This window comes from Diceros bicornis, chromosome 33 (genome assembly GCF_020826845.1).
Source record: "Diceros bicornis minor isolate mBicDic1 chromosome 33, mDicBic1.mat.cur, whole genome shotgun sequence".
Lineage (NCBI taxonomy): Eukaryota > Metazoa > Chordata > Mammalia > Perissodactyla > Rhinocerotidae > Diceros > Diceros bicornis.
The window spans coordinates 26,365,623-26,385,563 of NC_080772.1; the positions used below are offsets into that span (position 1 = coordinate 26,365,623).

Below are 19,941 nucleotides of genomic sequence, written 5' to 3' on the forward strand. Positions count from 1 at the left end.
TTTGTTTAGCCTAGGTACATTGTGAATCCCCTTTCAGCTGAGTTTATATCACACATGTAAATTTGAGGCAGAGAATTTAGGCTCCTGTGTCTCTGATCCAAGTTATTGCCCACGCCAGCCTAGCTGTGAGACTGGAGAGAATCAGTGAGTACATATTGGTGATGTATTATATGCCAAGTTTTATATTGGTGACGTGGAAAATACACAAAAAGTATGAGACACAGGTTTTGATTTAAAATTCTAATTTGGGAATTAAGATCCAAATTAATAGAGACAGATCTAGAAGAACATGTGTAATTGGTCAGTGATGTGTTTAAGATGGTTCAGAGAAGGGTGAGGTAAATAGAGTATTGTAGTTGGAGTGACTTTCAAGAGGAGAGAGAGTGGGAACAGGACTTTGGTGAAAGGATAAAGCTTAAGGGGAGGAGAGAAAGAACAATCCTGGTGGGAATAATTTCTGATGGATTCAATGGCCGAGAAGTATGAATGGACAGGTGTTGGAACCTTGCTCCTCAAAGTGAGGTTATTCAGGGTAGGGTCTTGGCACCAGGTGTTAGAAATGTCATAGCTTAGATTTCTCTCCTGACCTACCAGATCAGAATCTGCATTTTAATAAGGTCTCCTAGTGGTGATTTATAAGCGCTTTGAAGTTCCAGAGAGTCAGCAGTGGAGGGCCCCTGTTGAGGAGAGGTGGGATACAAGTGAGGTAGGTAAGTTATCGCCAGACCGGGAGGTCCTTGGCAGGGAGATAAGATGAGATGAACCAATAGGCATTCTGTAGAATGCAAGGATTTTGTCAAATTAATGGCTCCACTGCCTCACACGGACAATCTGCCCTACATAATGCATTCAGTCTATCTGTATAATATTGAAACAATGGGTTTAATTGCAATCATCTTGTGAGTTTATCCACACATTAAATTTTTGTGTCAAAAATAATTTTAATTTTAATAAAATGAAGAAGCAATTTTCTAAATTATTAGGTTGTGACTTTTTTAAGGCTTTGTTTTAAAATAGATTTCAAGTAAAACACTGCCACATCTGCCTCATATCTCTGTAACTTCCAGGAGACCCTAATATGTTCATTGCCCAGAGGTAATGCTGCTTTCTGAGTACCTGGCAGGGCTTTATGCCCAGTAACACAGGTGTTCTTTTGAAATCTGAGACTCATGCATTTTCCCTGTAACTACAAAGTCCTTTCATAACAGGTGAAGCACAGAAGTTAAACACCTGAGGTAATTTCCAAGTTGTAAGGAATGTACTACTGCTGTTTTCCGTAGTGCTTTTAATACCAGATGACTTTGTCACAAAGCATCATCTATTCCTTCAGCACAGATTGATTTCCTTATTTATTTGTTTCATTGATGTCTGTTTCTTTCTTGTAACTCTGATAATACCACCAATAGGGAGAAAAGAAGGTGGTTTCAAAGGTTGTATAATGGGGCCTTATATTTGGAATTTGAATCTGAAGTCTCATGAACTGTCAAATGTGTTACTTTCATAGAATAACAAGTTCTTTCTTGGAGGTCAGTTTATTGCTGTTGAAAGGATTGCATTGACAACTTACTCCATTGGATTTTTGGATTGCACTTTCTGATTTAAATAGAGAAACACAACAGTGATTTGTGGAGGGATTTGGCTTTGACATATGATGAATAATTTATAAACCTATTTTTCCAGTATTGGTGGCATAGCAAGAATTATCTTTTGAAGGTGGTATTTAGAAAGAGATAACTATATGTCTTTGATTTTCTTCAGCCACTTCTACATTCATGAGCTGGCTGAAAAATCCTACTTTTCCTTTTAGCTATGCAGAAAAATTACATTTAGAAGTCTATGCCTTATTTGAAAGATTTTACCATTGAGTTTTCAGAACTAAGCTGAAGAGAGACTTGGTTTTAACTTTTTATTGAGAATATCTTCTTGTCTTATTCAATTAAGTTGGAGATTTACTGGGAAGTTTTACTGAAGGTTCTCAGTTGTATTTATCTGTTTTGGAAAATATTAAAACTTTCTTGAATAGAGATGATTCAGAAAAAATTGAGCTCACCTCTAGATTCATAGTTAGAAGATCTGAAACCTTGGTTTTGCAATCTTGAAAATCACAAAACAACTTTTACTTCTTAGTTAAGAAATGCCTTTAATTGTCACCAGAGATATTATTTTACAGTTGTAAGTGCTTATGGGGTTCTACAAGCTATACAGGGCATTCTATAAGAGTCTGTAAATAGAAAATAATAGAATTTTAAAGCTAAAAGAAGTTGAAGAGACTTATTTTAGCTTCGAATGTTGCAGATAAGGAAAAAGAAGCCAAACTTGACATAATCAAAGAGATAAATTTGAAAATATACAATTTAAATAGGAAAGAAAACTCTTCCAGGAGGTATCATATATTTTAATTAATCATAGTTTGAGTAATTTGAACAAGTACAGGTTTATTTTTATCTCCCTCTATAATATATAAGAATATGAAAGGAAAATTCATCACTAATGACCTCACTTGCATATGTCCAGAAGACATTGCGCTAAGGAAAGGGTATTTTCAATACCATTGAAAGCTAGAGTGTTATTCTTAGTTCTGACTTGCTCAGAACTGAGGTGGGCTTGGGGATATGAGGATGGTATTCCGAGTTAAGTATGCAGATGCATATGTCTCAAAAGAAGAATGTGGAATTCATTTTTCAAAATTTATTGCAAATGCTTAGTTTTTAAAAATAATTTCCTCATGTTATTTGTAGTTTTCAGTGGTAGGAAAGTAAAACCGAGCTTCCAGCCTACATCTGGACTTCCAGCATAACCGCCTTTTTAACACCGCTGAGCATTCATGATGTTAGCACTTGGCCAGAGAGCGACGCATATTTTAAAAGTCCATGTTAAATTGCAAATTGTATCGTGGACTGGTGTTTAATTGTCATTTAATTAGCATACCTAATAGTCAAAGACCAATTATTTTTTGCATTTATCTTGGAAATTCATTAAAGCTATATCAATTTTACAAAAAGGCATAATGAATTAAAACATTATTTCTATACTATTTAGATACTCTTTCCAATTGTTAGATAATTAATTCCTATTTTCCAATTTTTTGGGGGGAAAAAACTGTATCTTAACTATTTAAAGACATTTTTCTCAGCGTGTCTTAAAAAGACTTATTGTAGCTTCCTCCACTTAGGTGAGGTTTTCTAGAATGGTAGAAAATCTTGCAATCCTATTTCTCCCTACTTAGAATGACACTTAATTATTAAATTATGTGAGAGGTTCCAGTTAGTAGATTGTTTCTGTGTGCTTTTAAAGATGTTAGAGTGTGCCAGTCTATTTCCTATTAAAATTTCTTTATTTACTCATTCATGTATTTTCTTCATTGGTGAATCTAACTCTATAAAATAAACTACTTAACAACTTCAGTGTCACCTAGGGTATTCTCTTTGGTGGACTAATTCTGATAGCTTCGCTAATGAGTGCTTACCAATAATAACTTTGTGGATAGATGGATGCCTGTCATCACCACCCCTACCACCAGTCCTTGAGGTAATTTATGCATGAAGAGTCTTAATTACACAAATATCTGTTATGCAGATACAGGCATACCTCAGAGATATTGTGAGTTTGGTTCCAGACCACTGCAATAAAGCAAATATTGCAATAAAACAAGTCACAAGAATTTTTTGGTTTCCCAGTACATATAAAAGTTATGTTTACACTATAGTCTATCAAGTGTGTAATAGCATTCTGTCTGAGAAAATAATGTACATACCTTATTTAAAAATACTTTATTGCTAAAAAATGCTAACCACCACCTGAACCTTCAGCGCTGATAGACTTGCTCAAGGCAGGATTGTTACAAACCTTCAATTTGTAAAAAACATAGTATCTATGAAGCTCAATAAAGCGAAGTGCAATCAAAAGAGATGTGTCTGTAGTCTCACAAAACTTTGCTCCGTGTTCTTTAATACAATCTAAAATAATAATGATTTAGTTTTTTGTACTAATCTTTTTGAAGCTTCGGTTATAGGAAAATGCTCTTCAGACAAATTCTTAGTGACTAATTAACATTGGCCTTCAACTCTTGTTTAATGCACTACAGTACTAATTTTCAAGCTAAAAAGGTTAAACAATTCCCAGGACATGAATTTTCAAACTATGTGAATCTGGAAAGAGCTGTAAATTTACTATGGTCAAGAAAATATATTTGAAAATATTTAATCCTTTTTAAGAGAGAAACTTCTCAGTATCAAAGAGAAAGAAAAAGTTGTATCACTAATGACTGTTTTTGCCTAAAGTACAGTGATACAACTTACTGGTAAGCTAGCAATGTTAACTCTGTTGAAAACTACATTCTTGAGTGATTTCCAACTGTTATTCACTGTCTATTAATAGAGCAGAATAGCAGGTGTTCTGGTAGGAATATGAATTGTGTATGCTCATTCATGTTTCACAAAGGATAGCAGTCAGTGGGATTTTCTGTACATGTCTGGATAGCTACATAATTTCCAACTTCAAGTACAGTATTTTAGTACCAAAATTACTGTATGTTTCTAAGTTTCCTTTTGAAAGTCCTTTGTCAAGATTTAAGATTTCTCGTATATGCACACACAGGAAAAGATAGATCCTTCATGTTGAATTGGCTTAAAAATATCATTGGAGACAATGTACGTCTGTAGTATTCTAAATGTTTCTTTTAGTAATAAAACTTTGTTGAAGACTACTGTGCTCTAAGAAGGAACAGCTTAGGGATATAGTTGGAAAATAGAGTGGTTTTCATTTCTACACATCTCAAGTACCCATTTTATAAAGAAATGGTAATTTTAGGTGTGGTTTGGCTTTTAATTAGTGCTGGGTGAAGAGTTCAGAGGGAAAAAATGAAGCCAGTTAGGCCATCTTGATTTAATTTACAAACCTGAATTTGAACAGAAATGTGTAGATACTAACCTACACTTAAATGAGATGAGTATGAATTATTGACAGCTTTAAAGCCTGAAGTCTTCTGTTGTAGCATAAAAATATACATTCCATGCTGTTGTCATGTTGTGATAATATTTCTTCCAGGACAGCTATATTTTCAGTGAGTTTTTTTTAAAGACTCTTCTTGATTTGTATTATTAAACTTGACTTAAACACCTATGTTTGATTAGATTCTTTAAATAATTACTTTAAAAATTATCACTAATATTTTTGATAGTAAATTTTAGTTGTGTGCCCCTCTGCCTCAGTTTTTGTATTAAAATACTGCATGTCCCTATTTTAGCATTATTATAGTTCTTTTGATGTGCTTCCCCTCTATCTTTAATGGATTAAATAGGAAAATAGAGAACTTAAGTCATGCCGTAAAAGCAGCTTATCCATAGTATATCCTCAATAATTGAATTTTAATTCTTGAAAGTACCTAAGTTATCTTATATTTCAACTAACACATTTTACAAATAAGAAAAGTTAGCCTGAAGCATTTGAATGATATGCTTTAGGTTTTATTCCAACTTCTACACAACAGATGTATAAAGGAACTTTTGAAATACAATATATTTGTGAATTTGGAGCTGGTTGTGTATCCTCTCTAAAAAGGATCCATGTTCAAATTCATAGGAAAAACTGACACCTAGGATTGTAGAATTGTGTAAAACAAGAGTAAATTGCCCTTGAATAAGGGTCATAAGGGCTCTTCCAAGGGCTCAGCTGGGTGGTTCTCACTCATTTTCTCTCACAGAAATTTGGGTCTCTCACAGCTTTGCAGTGACCTGGACATGCAGATTCACAGCTCTCATGCCTGGGCTAGGAAGTCTCAAACAATGGGAACTCCTATATCTCTCTCTGTCTCTCTGAGGTGTTTCCACATTATCGTATCTCTATCTCCACAGTACCTCTTTATTACCCTAAAGAGGTAGCTGGACTCCTAATTCCTTGGCTCAGTTCTGTCAAGATGTATGTCTTAAAAGAGAAAGAACCAGATAGGAACTGTATTTCCTAACCTAGCCTTGGAAGTCTCAGTGTCATTCTATTTATTAGAAGGAAGTCACTATCCAGCTCAAATTGAAGAGGGGGAGAGGGATTTCAGTTCCACCTTCTGTGAGAAGAGTTGGGAAGAGTGTTTTTAAAACCTTCACGATGGTTTCAAGGCAATATTTTTTGTTTAGCCACTAAGAACTTTATGTTTTTCTGCCGGTTCCTGGCTGCTCTTTGAATATGAGGTTGCTAGATTAGAAACCTATGGGTAAGTGTAGTTTCACTGTGCGAATGACTGAAGTACTATTAAGAACCGGATTTCCAACATTGAAGATAAGGATTTGTTTGTCACTTAAGGACAACCTGCTTTTCAGGGAACTCCACCTGGAAACATACTTGCTTTTGAGACAAGACTGTCTTCAACTTCTGGATACAAGGAAAATTAGCATCTTGATCATTTTCTGGGACTTCAGCCAAATTCTTAGTTTGGTGGTAAATAATGATAGCAACTTGAATTACACCTTTGTATAATTATATGAAATATGTAATTATAGAATTAGATCTAATTTAAGCAATGCATTTAGTTTATAGTTTGCCCATATTTGGCAAATAAAGTGCTTACCTGATAAATATTTATTTATAGCAAACATTTCTGCTATCTCACAAAACCAGTACTCTTGAATATTTGATGTTAATTCAAAGTAAAATGAAAATCAGCTACTTCTGCTGCTCTTAATTTTTTAGCTGCATGTAAATATACTTTTTTTTTGGTATTTTTGCTAGGTAATAAAGATGTACTATAACAAGAATATACTTATTCTAATTTTGTATAAATTTTACTTTTTGGCTTTGAAAACATGATTTTATGTATTTCAGATCCACAATTGAATGAGGAGGAATGTTCATTTATGAAAAATTATATGAATGAACTTTCCCTCCCCACACACCAATTTTTTGGGGGGTGCTTCTTTCTGCCTAGTGTTCTTTCCCTTTTGGCCAATAATCATGATTAGGTTTTGCCATCCTTTAAAAATCAAAGCAAGCAAACCAATTCTCCCTAGAGCCTGGCATCTTATCTTTTTAAGCTTCTGCCCCATCTTTCTTCTTCCTCTCTAAAGTATTAACAAAGTAACCCACATGCGCTTTCTCCATTTCTCTTTCCAGTAACTTATTAACTCTCTGTGTTCTGATTTTCTACCTAGCATCGATCTGAAATTGCTCTTAATCATGAATTAAGACTTAGCCAATCTCATCTTGCTTGACTTCTCTGTGGCATTTGACCTGGCTGCCCATTCTCTACTCCTGAAGTCTCTTATCCCATCACTTCTATAATTTAATCCTCTTTCAGTTTTCCTTTAATCTTTTTGATCTCATTTTCCCTAGTTGATTTTACTAACTCATTTTGTTTTTACTCTCCTTCGATTTTGGTAACCCCAGAATTTTCTTTTCATTCCTCTTCTCATTCTATATCATCTTCTTGAAGAAATTCATCTCTGGGTGAATAACTTCAAAATTCATATCTTCTTAGCATGTCTCTTGCCCCAGAATCCCAGTCATATATTCCCACTCTCTACTTGACATAGATACTGCACGTACCACAGACACCTCACACATCACCCTTGAAATATGCGTAGAAATATGTAGACAAACACTTCCGTTACAGCAATCTATTTCTCTTTCTGTATTTTCTTTTTCACAATTTGGTAACCTTATCAGTCTTCACCTTTTTTTTTCACCCTCACCACCTGCCTCAGTCATCCATCAGCTTCTAGGAATGTACATTTCTAAGCATTATTTCAGTCTGTCAGCTCTTCTCCAGTCTCATTGCTATCACCTTAGGTTGTGTCCTCATGTTCTAGTTCCAGGACTATTTTTCTATTCTCTTAACATGCCCAGAGCCCCGTAATTGTGCAAAGATTGAACCCAGTTCTACCTAACTCTGTATTTTTACCACCACACTTGCTGCACTGCCTGTTTTTCAAATTAACAAATTGAATATTAAACCCAGGACATGCAGAACTATTTCAGTAATAACTTTGTAATTTTAAATATTTCTTTATAAAGTATTTTAAAAGTATAAATTAATCACCCTCATTGAAATTTGTATATAAAATTCATATATATTATTAGAGGATTCAGATTCATTAATTATTCATGTATTCAACAAACATTTATTAACCATCTTGTCCATATGGCAGGCACAGAAAATAGGCTGAAGACGCCAGCATGAGCTAAATAACTGCCCCCACACAACTCACAGTCCCATGAAAGAGATAGACGTGTAGACAGATACTAACACTGCAGTGTATAGCTGCTACACAAAGGAGCATAGCAAAGCTTGAAGAGCAACAGTCAGGAATGTGTTGCCTAAAGCTGGAATCTGACAAATAATTGGGAGAAGGATGTTTTTGGCAGAAGAAACAATGCCAGCAAGAGCAAGGAATAGCATGTTTTGTGACAGGGAACAGTGGGACCAAGGATCTTTGACTTTATGTATAGGGGGATTTGTTGGATGTGTTTAGTCAGAGGAATCACTTAAGTATATTTGTGCCAACTTAGGTAATTGTAAACACTTTTAGGGCAGATTGGAGGGGAGAGAGATGGAGGCAAGGAGATTAATCAGGGGTCTAGTGCAAAAATCTAGGTGAGAGATGGTAAGAACCCAAACTAAGATGTTGACTCCACATAGGAGTAAGAAGGAGAAAACATCAGAACTGAGCAACACTATATTCTGAAAAAATGTCCAAACTCAACATATGCATTATCTGTTTGTATCTGTATTTTGTTTTTCTTTTAAACTGTAGACATGGGATGTAGAACTGGAAAGATCTGCAGAATCCTGGGCTGAAACTTGTTTGTGGGAACATGGACCTGCAAACTTACTCCCATCAATTGGACAGAATTTGGGAGCACATTGGGGAAGGTAAGTTAATGTGTAACTTCTTGTTTCTGAAAATATAGGTGTTTGAAGTGAAATGCTTATTAATCCATCGTTGCAAAATTTGAAAGGCTTAGTGCCTAAAAAAAAAAAACAAGTAAGCAAACCAACAGAAATAATAAAAGTAAATATCATACCAGAATGATAAGCAGTATTTTAGACTTTTGTTTTAACTCTTCAAGGATACATTAGTATTGTAATGGGCATAAGTATTTAAGATTAGTAACTTACACAAAAATATATCTCTACCAGACTTTATCCGTCTATTTTGCAATATTCAGTTTTATATTTTCTCCAACTTTACATGTTCTTTGTGGTTATTTTCTTTCAAATAGATATAGGCCCCCAACATTTCATGTACAGGCGTGGTATGATGAAGTGAAAGACTTTAAATACCCATATGAAAATGAATGCAACCCATATTGTCCATTCAGATGTTCCGGTCCTGTATGTACTCATTATACACAGGTATGTTTTGGGTATATTATGTTTCGTTCCTCAAAGTTGAGTTCGTGTAACTATGGGAGAACTTAGGCTACTGAACATGTTTCTTATGTCATTTGGTATGGTTATTAAAAAAAATCTTGTATAGATATTGATTTATGTAGACTAGGCTTACAAATTTCTGCAAACATTAAAAGTAATTATCAGAAAAAAATGTCCAAACATCTACTTAAAAATACATTATTTCAGTGATTTTACATGTAAAACATTTTTAACGTGGCCCCAATAAATGGGAATGGGAAGAAATTTACTTTTCTCAAAGTCAGGTGTCATAATTTTTTATTTTCCAAAGAATAAAAATATAGTTTTATTTACCAATGACATTCAATATTTACATGTGTGTAGCATTTATCTTTTTTTTTAATATTCAGTGTTCATATTTGGTAATGGATATGTTCTAAACATCTAAATCAAACAACTATGGCAGATTCAAATAGATAACGATCACCACAGATCTGAGTTTCTAGAATTTCTATGGCTGATTATTAGTGAATGTAAAGCAGATAAATTGTTCTGTATGCCTTTGCATGTGACAAGATTAAGATCAGCATTGAACTCCCTAATAACCAGTAGCACAGTGAAAATATCATGTTGTGTAAGAAATTTGAGCACCTAAATTTTTTCTCCAGTACCTTCTGTTTAAGATGAGAAATTCTATTCCTTTATTAGGTAGGTTTCTTCATAGAAACATTAAGACAGCATTTAGGTTTGTGAGCATGTAACTTTGAATATGTAGTAAATGTTTGTTTTGAAGATGCCTACATTTTATATCCAGAAAGAGTTATTTACCTGTAGGTCTCTTCTTTTAATTGAGTTAAGCACTTCCCAAAGTCTCGGGTAAGAGATCCGTTTTGACACTGCTTCATGTCATTTTGAATGATAAATGGTTGTTTCTCGAGTTTTAGTTTACGTATATGTTTCTCCCAGATATATTGTTTTATTTCATCTCAGCCTGCTTTTTCTGAGCCTTTCTTTTCTCTGATATAGGTGGTGTGGGCAGGAAGTAGCAGAATAGGCTGTGCCATTAATTTGTGCAATAACATGAACATCTGGGGGCAGATATGGCCCAAAGCTGTCTACTTGGTGTGCAATTATTCCCCAAAGTGAGTAGATAAGACGTTACTCTCGTATGTAAATTTTTCTTAACAACTTGAAAATAACTTTATATTCCTGATGTTGTCTCATTTTCAGTGTATATTGTTGAGCAAAGTGTATCGTTTTAACTCAGTTTATTTAATATGGCAACAGTTATGGTTGCCTGATGCATAAAATCAGTGCTTAAAAGAAATACGAAAAATAAAAATATGATCTCTGTGAAGACAGGAATCATATTTTTATGCCTTCACTTTTACTCATTGCGCTATTATTTCTATAAATATTTAATAATTTTGATTTATTGGGGATAAGCAACTATAGATTAACTGAGAAATGTATTTTCACCTGTGCAAAGACCGTTGGAATAATTATGTTGAAAATATTACGCAACATACTTAGGGTCAAATCCAAGTCTAAAATCTGTTTCATTAAAACAAATGGAGTATGGATGAAGAACCCATACCAAATTTTGGCATTCCGTAGAAGTTTGATTTTGTAATTTTTAACAATATACATAGCAGATTACTTAGGATATTTTCAAAAGAATGAGGCAGCAATCTCTATCTAAACCTAGTAATCAAAAAGACTCTGTGATGAAAGATAGAAATGTCTTAAATCTACACACCAAAATCATTATTTTGGAGATTCTTAGACAGTAATATTTTGCAATGTCTTATAAATTATGCTATTAGACTACCTCTTAATAGAATGGATCATCTCTTTAAGGGGAAACTGGTGGGGCCACGCCCCCTACAAACATGGACGCCCCTGTTCAGCTTGCCCACCTAGTTTTGGAGGGGGCTGTAGAGAAAATCTATGCTACAAAGGTATGTGCTATTGTGTTGTAATATTCAGTTTGATTTATACTTCAATCCAACTTCTGAATTAACTTGTGTTAAAAAAAGCAAAAAGCACATTTAATTATTACATGAAAAGTTTCCACAACTTGAAATCTTTTGAAGAAGCCATTTAAAATATTTTAAAAATATTTATAATATTAATGTCTGTTGTACCAATACGTGTTTAAAGGAAACTTTCATGATTATTCCGGAAACCACTTCTAATTCTGCTTTAAAATTGTCCCAGAGTGACAAGTATATTTACGTTCTTAAAAGCCATCTTGATATATTGTTGACTAGAGTTATTTCCATAACTGTCATCACTTCTGAAGGATTTAGCAGTTTAACACAATTTATTTTCAGCACTTTAGAAGTTTTTGCCAAAATATCTATCCATGAATCTTATTGAATCACGCTCAATGAAATACACTAATTCTCTGCTTCTCAGTGCAGAGTATACAATTTCTTATGCCAAACAAAAAAAAGGTATAATAGTATTATAAAACTATTGTCAAAGCTCTCAAATATGTTTGATGTCCTAAAAAGTAAATATAAATATAGTATCCTGTTTATAGCACATGGAGATAAGACGTATATGGCAAAGCTTTGTGCAAGTCATGCTCTTTTTGGGCATCCAAGTGAGCATTTTTTACTCCCTTGTACTTTTTTCTTAATGATGACTAAATGATAGTTAATGCAGACTAAGCCTATTAGAAACGGCTCTTTTGCAGTGCTCATAAAGAGATGTGTCTTTTTTTCCTTAATGACTGAATGCTCATTGGCTATAATGAGCAGACAAGAAGTGACGATATATTTCACCCTATCTTATGAGGAATTTTTAATTCCTGGAAGCATTTGCAGCATTTTTCATTGTGTCTTAGTCTGTTTTCTGTCCTCTTCACCCCCGAACCTCCAGTCTACCTGCCCCTTCACCAGTGGCCACTATATTTAACTTAAAGCTTCCTTTCCTCTGACTTCATATTCCCTTTTTCTAGGTTCTAAGTTCTTGGACACACATGAAAATAACACACCTCTCCAAAATGTGGCACTGTCAAGCCCTTGATATAAGCCAAGCTAGAAAAACATATTAAATTCCCAGTGTGAAATTATTCTCCATTTTCAAGTTTAAATTTCTGCACATTGAATTTCCTTGTAAAAGAGAAAAACCTTTCCATAGAAACTGATATTTTAGTAAATACCAAGGGCGTGTCCTTCCTTAGGCCGAATTTCCTTTCAGAAGAATTTTAAATGTTATCCTCCTGAAAATATTAAGAATATATTTTCATTTTGGAAAAAAAATTCAAATTCACTCATCCCTGACTTCATTAGATCACTGTGTAGACTTCACGGTGTCATTGTGAAAACTAATCCCTGATATTGCATTGAAATATAAGCAAAGTTTAGAAATGACTCTATTTAACATTAACCAAATGGTAGCGTAAATGAATCAGGGGCTCAAAGGCTTATGCGTGTGTTTATTTACTCCAATGCAGTACCTAAGCTCACCATCTCAAGCCGAAAAACAGTACTGATTTTTCTAGTTTTAAATGTTACACAGGCACATAAAAGTATATCATTATTTGATAATTTGTACACATTTAAGATGGGATTCATACTTCTTAAATCCATTCTGTCTTACAGAAGGATCAGACAGGTATTACCCTCCTCAAGAAGAAGAAACAAATGAAATTGAACGACAGCAGTCACAAATCCACGACGCCCCCATTTGGGCAATAGCGGATGACAGTAACAGAAATGAAGTCATCAGCACGCAGCAAATGTGTAAGACCTCTGCGTTATTTACAGAAATTTTAAAGTTTACGTAGATAGCTTATACAACCATATTTTATTAATTCGAACATTTTTAGAATGGCAAAAGCTTGGCGTTAGACTATATGTGACGAATTAAAGCAGTTTTTACATTATCTAAATTATTTTGTTTTTGTTTTTTTTAGCCCAAATCGTTTCTTGCGAAGTAAGATTAAGAGATCAGTGCAAAGGAACAACCTGTAATAGGTAATATTTATTATTATTATTATTATTAAAATTAACTGACAAATATAAGAAATATTTTCATTTCATACTGGCATTCAAAGAAACTAAATTTTGTTTCCAATTTCTTTCACTTAGATATGAATGCCCTGCTGGCTGTTTGGATAGTAAAGCTAAAGTTATTGGCAGTGTACATTATGAAATGGTAAGTATTATAAATATAATTATTTGAGGATAGAGTCCTCTCATATAATATTTGATTTTTTAATGTGAAAAATAACAATTGACGTTAGTATAGATATTTTGCTCAGAAATGTTTAAAGTTGTATAAATAATAACTAGTCCTGTTCTATGCAGAACTCTAAATTTTTTTAACATCCTTTTCTCTCTTCCTTTTCTCCAAGCAATCCAGCATCTGTAGAGCTGCAATTCATTATGGTATAATAGACAACGATGGTGGTTGGGTAGATATCACTAGACAAGGAAGAAAACATTATTTCATCAAATCCAATAGAAATGGTATTCAAACAATTGGGTAAGTACTCGAATGATCTTTTGGACCAGAGATTTTAAGTTGTAACAGTGACAACACATTTTTTTTTAAAGCAAAACATAGAAGAATTTAATTTATAAAGAGAGAAAGTAATTTTCAGGGCTCATTTCAGCTACATAATTTCCATAGACAGAGAGAAGGCAAAGTATCTAAATTCAAAGTTGAACCCTTTTACTTAAAAAGAACATGCTAAAAGTCCAAATTTTCTAGAGTTTTATTAATAATGTACAAATATACAGTTTTTCCCAATGTGGAGTAATAAATTTTTCAACTATGACAGAAAATACCCCAGAAAAGGCTAATTGATTTGCATATTATTCCTGTGCTGTTTAGGGAGAATAGTTTATTTCATGCAACAGTAACTTTGTTAATAAGATAAATTAGATAACTAGGTAAAAGAGCATTTTGAAAAGTCTCTAAATATGTAATATACTATGTCATCTGTCTTTTGTTCATTTAAATGTCATTTAACCCAACATAAAAGCATTGATTAACTTTTGAAATGTTTCTCACATTAGATGTACTAAATATATTGTTCTAAAACACTATGTATTTTCATATATACTCTATAAAAAGTAGAAAAATGTGGGCTTTTGAAATATCTCTGTCGTGTCTCTTTCTTCTTTGTAAAAAAAATAAACATTATTGAACCTCATATGGAATGCCTTTTCTTAGGAAATAAGACATAGTCTCTTTCCTTTGTAAATATACAGTTGCGTGAAACTCCACAGTAGAGAATTTATAATAAGAAAGAATTTCTTAAATATCCTTGCAAATTTGGTGGAATGACTTTCTATGTAAACAATTTTGTTCAAAGGCTTGATGTGTGGTTTTTAGATATTAGCAATTACTCTCTTAAGTAAAAGTTTTGCAGAAATACATATTGATTAACTTATTCATTCTGCCAATATATATTATTACTCTTCAATAAATAATAAATATTGGTTATTAGCTTTAGTAAGCCGAACACTGGATGTTGCATTAAAGAACATTTATCTTATTATTTACTTTTTTTCTCTTAACTTAGTTTTTTGTTATGTTTATTGTAGAAACTCTCTTGAAACTTGCATGGTGTGTCATATTTAAAATACCATCACAAATAAGCCTTACCTTTTGCAATAAAAGTTTTTATGCAAATCGGGATATAGATAAATCAATTAAAATTTTGATATATAATGGTATACCTATTCTTATATTCCTGCTTTTTAACAATGCATATAATGAGGAGAAATTCATTCGTTTATTGTAGACATTTTTCTGGATACTAGTGGGAACAAAAAATGAATAATGCATACTTCTTTAAGGTACTTACTATTTGGTAGTCTTTTTACACTCCCTATTATTTGCTATTTTGAAAGCTTAAATAGTTTGGTTCTGTGGTGGCAGGGAATTAATATGTTGAGAGTTTTAATTTTAACAGGAAACGTCTGGATACAAATATGTATTATTTTATGATATTATCTATAAATTTTTGAGATTAATATTGAAAAGAGATCATTCTCTAATATCAAGAATGGTATTGATTTGGTTCATACTTGAAGATAATATGGGTTTGGCATAAAATAGATGATGTATTCTTATACTACTACATATCTAGATATTTAAATAAGAATGTTTAAGGAGAAATAAAGTATTTGTAGACCTAAAAAATACCAGAAATTATGTGGGTGGTAATGTATATAATAAAATGATTGACATTTTTATGTTTTTATCTTCAGCAAATATCAGTCTGCTAATTCCTTCACAGTCTCTAAAGTAACAGGTCAGCACTTTTTTCCTGTTTTCTTACTACTATGTTGCATGTTATTGTTTCCAAAAGATTTACTTATTGTTGCTTTGTGTGTTAATTCTTCAGTTCAGGCTGTCACTTGTGAAACAACTGTGGAACAGCTCTGTCCGTTTCATAAGCCTGCTTCACATTGCCCAAGGTAAAGTTTTCTAGATTTTCTCCTTTTTTTTTACCAGTGAATATATATGGGGCCTTTACCCTGTGATAACTGTTTTTGCCTGAAATTCTGATGTCTCTAGGATTCAAAGGGTGTATGATCTGGAACTGCTAAGTAGCAGAGAGCAATGGGACATCACAAATTACATGCCTCCAGGCACTCCTAGTGTGCTTTCCCCAATTTTTTTTTTTTTTTTTTGGTCTACAATAATCTTTATTTTAACCTTTAAAAGGAAGAATCGCATGTTCATTTCAACAGCTTTGCCAGGTTTGGCCACCCGACAAGTACACACACACTCAGGTACTTGTCAGGTTATTGCACGGCTCTGTAACTGATCAAGACAGAGCAAAGCAGCCACTTTCCCCACAATCAGGCTCCGAGTTCATCCTCCACAAGGATACCTTGCCTGAAACAGGCTGTGGGGCGGCTGCACTTGAACTTGCCCCCAGATGATGAAACTAGTAAAGTTAGCACAATTCCCATGGCTACTTTCACTTCAGAGTGTCATGTTTATTGAAGTGGAACTTTGTGAATGGGGAGGCTGAGGTAGTGTCTGCTCAGTAAAAAAACAACATTTTCTGTAGCTCCCTAGAGTTCAGGCAGACAGTCGACAGTAAAATGAATTTCAGTAGCAAGTACTTCCTACTCTTCCATAATAGCAGGGCTTGTGCGTACACTCTATGCTCACATGTGCTGTGAAGGGTTCTGTCTTGGTCTGCTTGGGCTGCTATAACAAATACCCCAGACTGGGTGGTGTAAACAACAGAAATTTATTTTCTCACAGTTTGGAGGCTAGAAGCCTAAGACCAAAGTGTTGGCAAGTTTGGTTTCTTCTGAAGCCTCTGTCCTTGTCGCAGGTGGCTGCCTTCTCTGTGTATCCTCACAAGGAGGGGAAGGGTGGCAGGGAGGGAAGGAAGTGGGGAGAAGGAGAGAAAGAACACTGTTCTCTCTCCTGGGTTCAGGGCCCCACCCTTATGACGTCATTTAACCTTAATTACCTCCCTAAAGGCCCCATCTCCAAATACAGTCACGTTGGGAATTGGGCTTTAGCACGTGAAATTTGTGGACACAAATGTTCAGTCTATAATAAGTTCTTACTACAGCAACTAAAAATGACATAACTCATATATTTAAGCATTGCCATCTAGTTCCTAAATCAGATAAATCTAATAGTGAGTCAAAAAGCCCATCTTCTGCATTTATTTTTATTTTTGTTCTGTATACTCTTTTAAAAAAAAATTTTAATGGATTTTATCTACTATAAAATAATGAAAAATGCTTCATTTATCTTGACCAGCCTAAAGTGAAAACTGTTAGAAGTATTATGGCCATAAGCCATAACCATATGTAGTAAAATTGGAGTATGTTTCTGCACATCCAGTCTTAGTTCTATCCACACTGCCTCCGTTAATGCAAAGAAATCCCATTTTAACTCTAAAAACTAGTTATGAGATTGAGATATAATCGTAATTGATCAATTATCGTTACTAAAAAAATTGAGGGAGCTCACTTTTTATGGAAAAGTTTATTTACTTTGGAAAAGCTTCATCACTTGCCCTTTTGACAATAAAACAGTGTTTCATTTAAAGAGTGAGACTGGTTGTTCGCAAGGTAATAAAAGACTGTGATGTTGATGTAAGGAGTAAGTATTTCATTTTCTATCTCAATTGGGGAGTTTCTCAATCACAAATGTGATGATAAAAGCAATCAGTTCCTTCACATAGGAATAGTTAACCTGTTTTCCTTCTAAAAACCCAATCTGTTTATTTCTACTCTAATGAAAGAACAATGTTGTAATGTTTTTGGTCAGCTAACATGGTGCATGCTGATTTGAGGATTTTTAAATTCTTCAACATGTGTTTTTACTAGAATCAGTGGATTACACAATGTGTAGGATAATTTGAGTTTCCTCTACTGTTTGAAGTGCCTCATATATGTTTTTACCATCTGGTTACAGATGAATTATACCAAATATTTTTGTATAAAATTATAATCCCTCTTACTAGAGCTTCACTCAATATGCCCTTATAAGGCTCACAGATTTAATTAAAGTTGTGGTTAGTTTTATAATCTTAGAAAATTTTGTAAAATTTATTTTTTTCAGTTTTCTCAAACCCCTATGCTTACAGATTGTATTTTTATAGAGGGAAGAAGAGATATAATGTTAGGTGAAGCTGTTGATTTTAGCATTGTGATATGGTGGAAAAAACAAGAATTTTAGAATTATCCATTTATTAAATACCTGCTGTATACAGTATTATGGTAGGCCCTATCTCAGCCATGTGACTAGGCTTAGGAGGACCAATTTCTAAGGATAATCTCTGTGAAGCATTCCAGCAGAAAGCCTCCCTCTAGTAGATGCTCAATAAATGATAATTTGAATATCTATAGAACAATCTGTAGCAATACTCTTCTAAAAGAAAAAAAAATTCAAGTAAAATATTAATAAATGTTTCCTATTTCTTGGATTATTCAAGGGAGGGTAATATTCCCCCAAAAGGGAAATGGTATCTGAATGTTTTTTGTGTTTTTTTTTTTTTTTTTGGTGAGGAGGATTAGCCCTGAGCTAACATCTTTGCCAATCCTTCCTCTTTTTGCTGAGGAAGATTGGCCCTGGGCTAATATCGGTGCCCATCTTCCTCTGCTTTATATGTGAGATGCCTGCCACAGCATGGCTTGATAAGCTGCGTGTAGGTCTGTACCCAGGATCTGAACCTGTGAACGCTGGGCTGCCAAAGTGGAGCACGAGAGCTTAACCACTACGCCACTGGGCTGGCCCCCTGAATGTTTTAAATTTAGTTTTTACTTTTACTGTCACAAATGTAACAAATCAGTGCAAGTAATTATTTAAATATAGTTTTGACCTTAAGTAGTCTAGAAAGCTCCCCTCCTGTTTTCTTTTAGAGACTAGTGAAGCAAGGATTATCTTTTCTTTTCTCCTATAAAACTTTTAATAGTTTCATAAATTCATAAATAAATGATATTATTTATATGACAGTTTACAATTTTTAGGAAACCATGTGGTTGGTACATCTGTTTTAGAATTTCACATCATTTAGGTAAGTTGAGACATGAATCTCTTCTGGAGGAAAATGGCAAGAGCAAATAAATGAAAGAAACTAAGCTTAAGATAAGCATGAAGAAACAAGGTTTACCTGCACAGTCATGTCCTTGAGAGGTTCCATTGCTGGTAGAACAGCCCCAAATAAACTATCTCTATTATTTAGTACCATAACCTTGTAAAAATTACGTGTGTGTCTGTGTGTTTGCCTGTGCTATTGGAAATTTTTTTCCAACCTAGGGATGAGGCATAGGCAGGTGGAAATCTTATCCTGATATCTGTAAACAATTAGATCTTTAAAATCTATTGAATGCTCAAGATGTAACAGCAGCTATCATTAAAATGTGCCAACATTTTTATTCAAAGCTTGCAAGCAAATTGTTGATAAAGGAATGTTTACTAGGTCACTATCTACCTTCTCAGGATTGTGTAACAAGGTGTTCGAGCCAGAGATTAGACACAAACAAGCAAAAACGTCCTCCAGTCTTTCTTTGACTTGAATTGATCTGAGTAGCAACTAACTCAGTCTGGAGCTACTGGCCTGGCCTTTCAAAACCAAGCGCTAAGTGTGGTCAAGGTAGAGCCCACATAGCGTGATCCTAAGGGCAGAGCAGGTGATTTTATCACCATCGGATGGCCACTGAATGCCCAACAGTTCTCAGATACAAGGAAAAAATGTCACAGTCAATGGGGACACCCTTCTTCCTCCTACAGAAACCTTCAACAGCATATTTTATAAAAATCAACCCTTTAAAGTTATGAAAACTCAGATTCATTTATTACTTATATTTAAATGGTTCTGGTTTAGATTTAAGAGTATATACACTCTAGTATAGCGTTATATAAATTTTAGAAATAAGAAATTTAAATAAGAAATGTGGCTATTTCTTAAAAGCGGTCTTAAGGAAGAGCTGCTTCAGTTGGTAAAGGTAGTTGCAATTGAAGTTTTTTTAGAATACTTTTAGGAAAATTATTGATGCCCTCATTAAACAATGATCTTCATATAGGCGTTTTCTTGAAACTCTGATTTATTATGTAAAACGAATTATGTTTTTTCAGTGTTAGTTTTTAATTTC

The 19,941-nt window shown here is 33.9% G+C and overlaps 1 protein-coding gene across 2 annotated transcripts in view; it reads left to right on the forward strand.

Moving 5' to 3' along the window:
• Positions 1-19,941, forward strand: part of CRISPLD1 (cysteine rich secretory protein LCCL domain containing 1) — a 46,823-nt gene that overhangs the window by 18,298 nt on the left and 8,584 nt on the right. Inside the window, exons 3-12 of one of the 2 annotated variants that reach the window (XM_058528907.1) lie at positions 8,742-8,860; positions 9,211-9,343; positions 10,367-10,482; positions 11,201-11,301; positions 12,955-13,095; positions 13,269-13,329; positions 13,444-13,510; positions 13,710-13,840; positions 15,577-15,620; positions 15,714-15,786. In XM_058528907.1, the coding sequence (XP_058384890.1) occupies positions 8,742-8,860; positions 9,211-9,343; positions 10,367-10,482; positions 11,201-11,301; positions 12,955-13,095; positions 13,269-13,329; positions 13,444-13,510; positions 13,710-13,840; positions 15,577-15,620; positions 15,714-15,786 (986 nt within the window). Of the gene's footprint in view, positions 1-8,741; positions 8,861-9,210; positions 9,344-10,366; positions 10,483-11,200; positions 11,302-12,954; positions 13,096-13,268; positions 13,330-13,443; positions 13,511-13,709; positions 13,841-15,576; positions 15,621-15,713; positions 15,787-19,941 lie in introns of those variants that run through there. The other variant, XM_058528908.1, reaches the window with a different exon arrangement.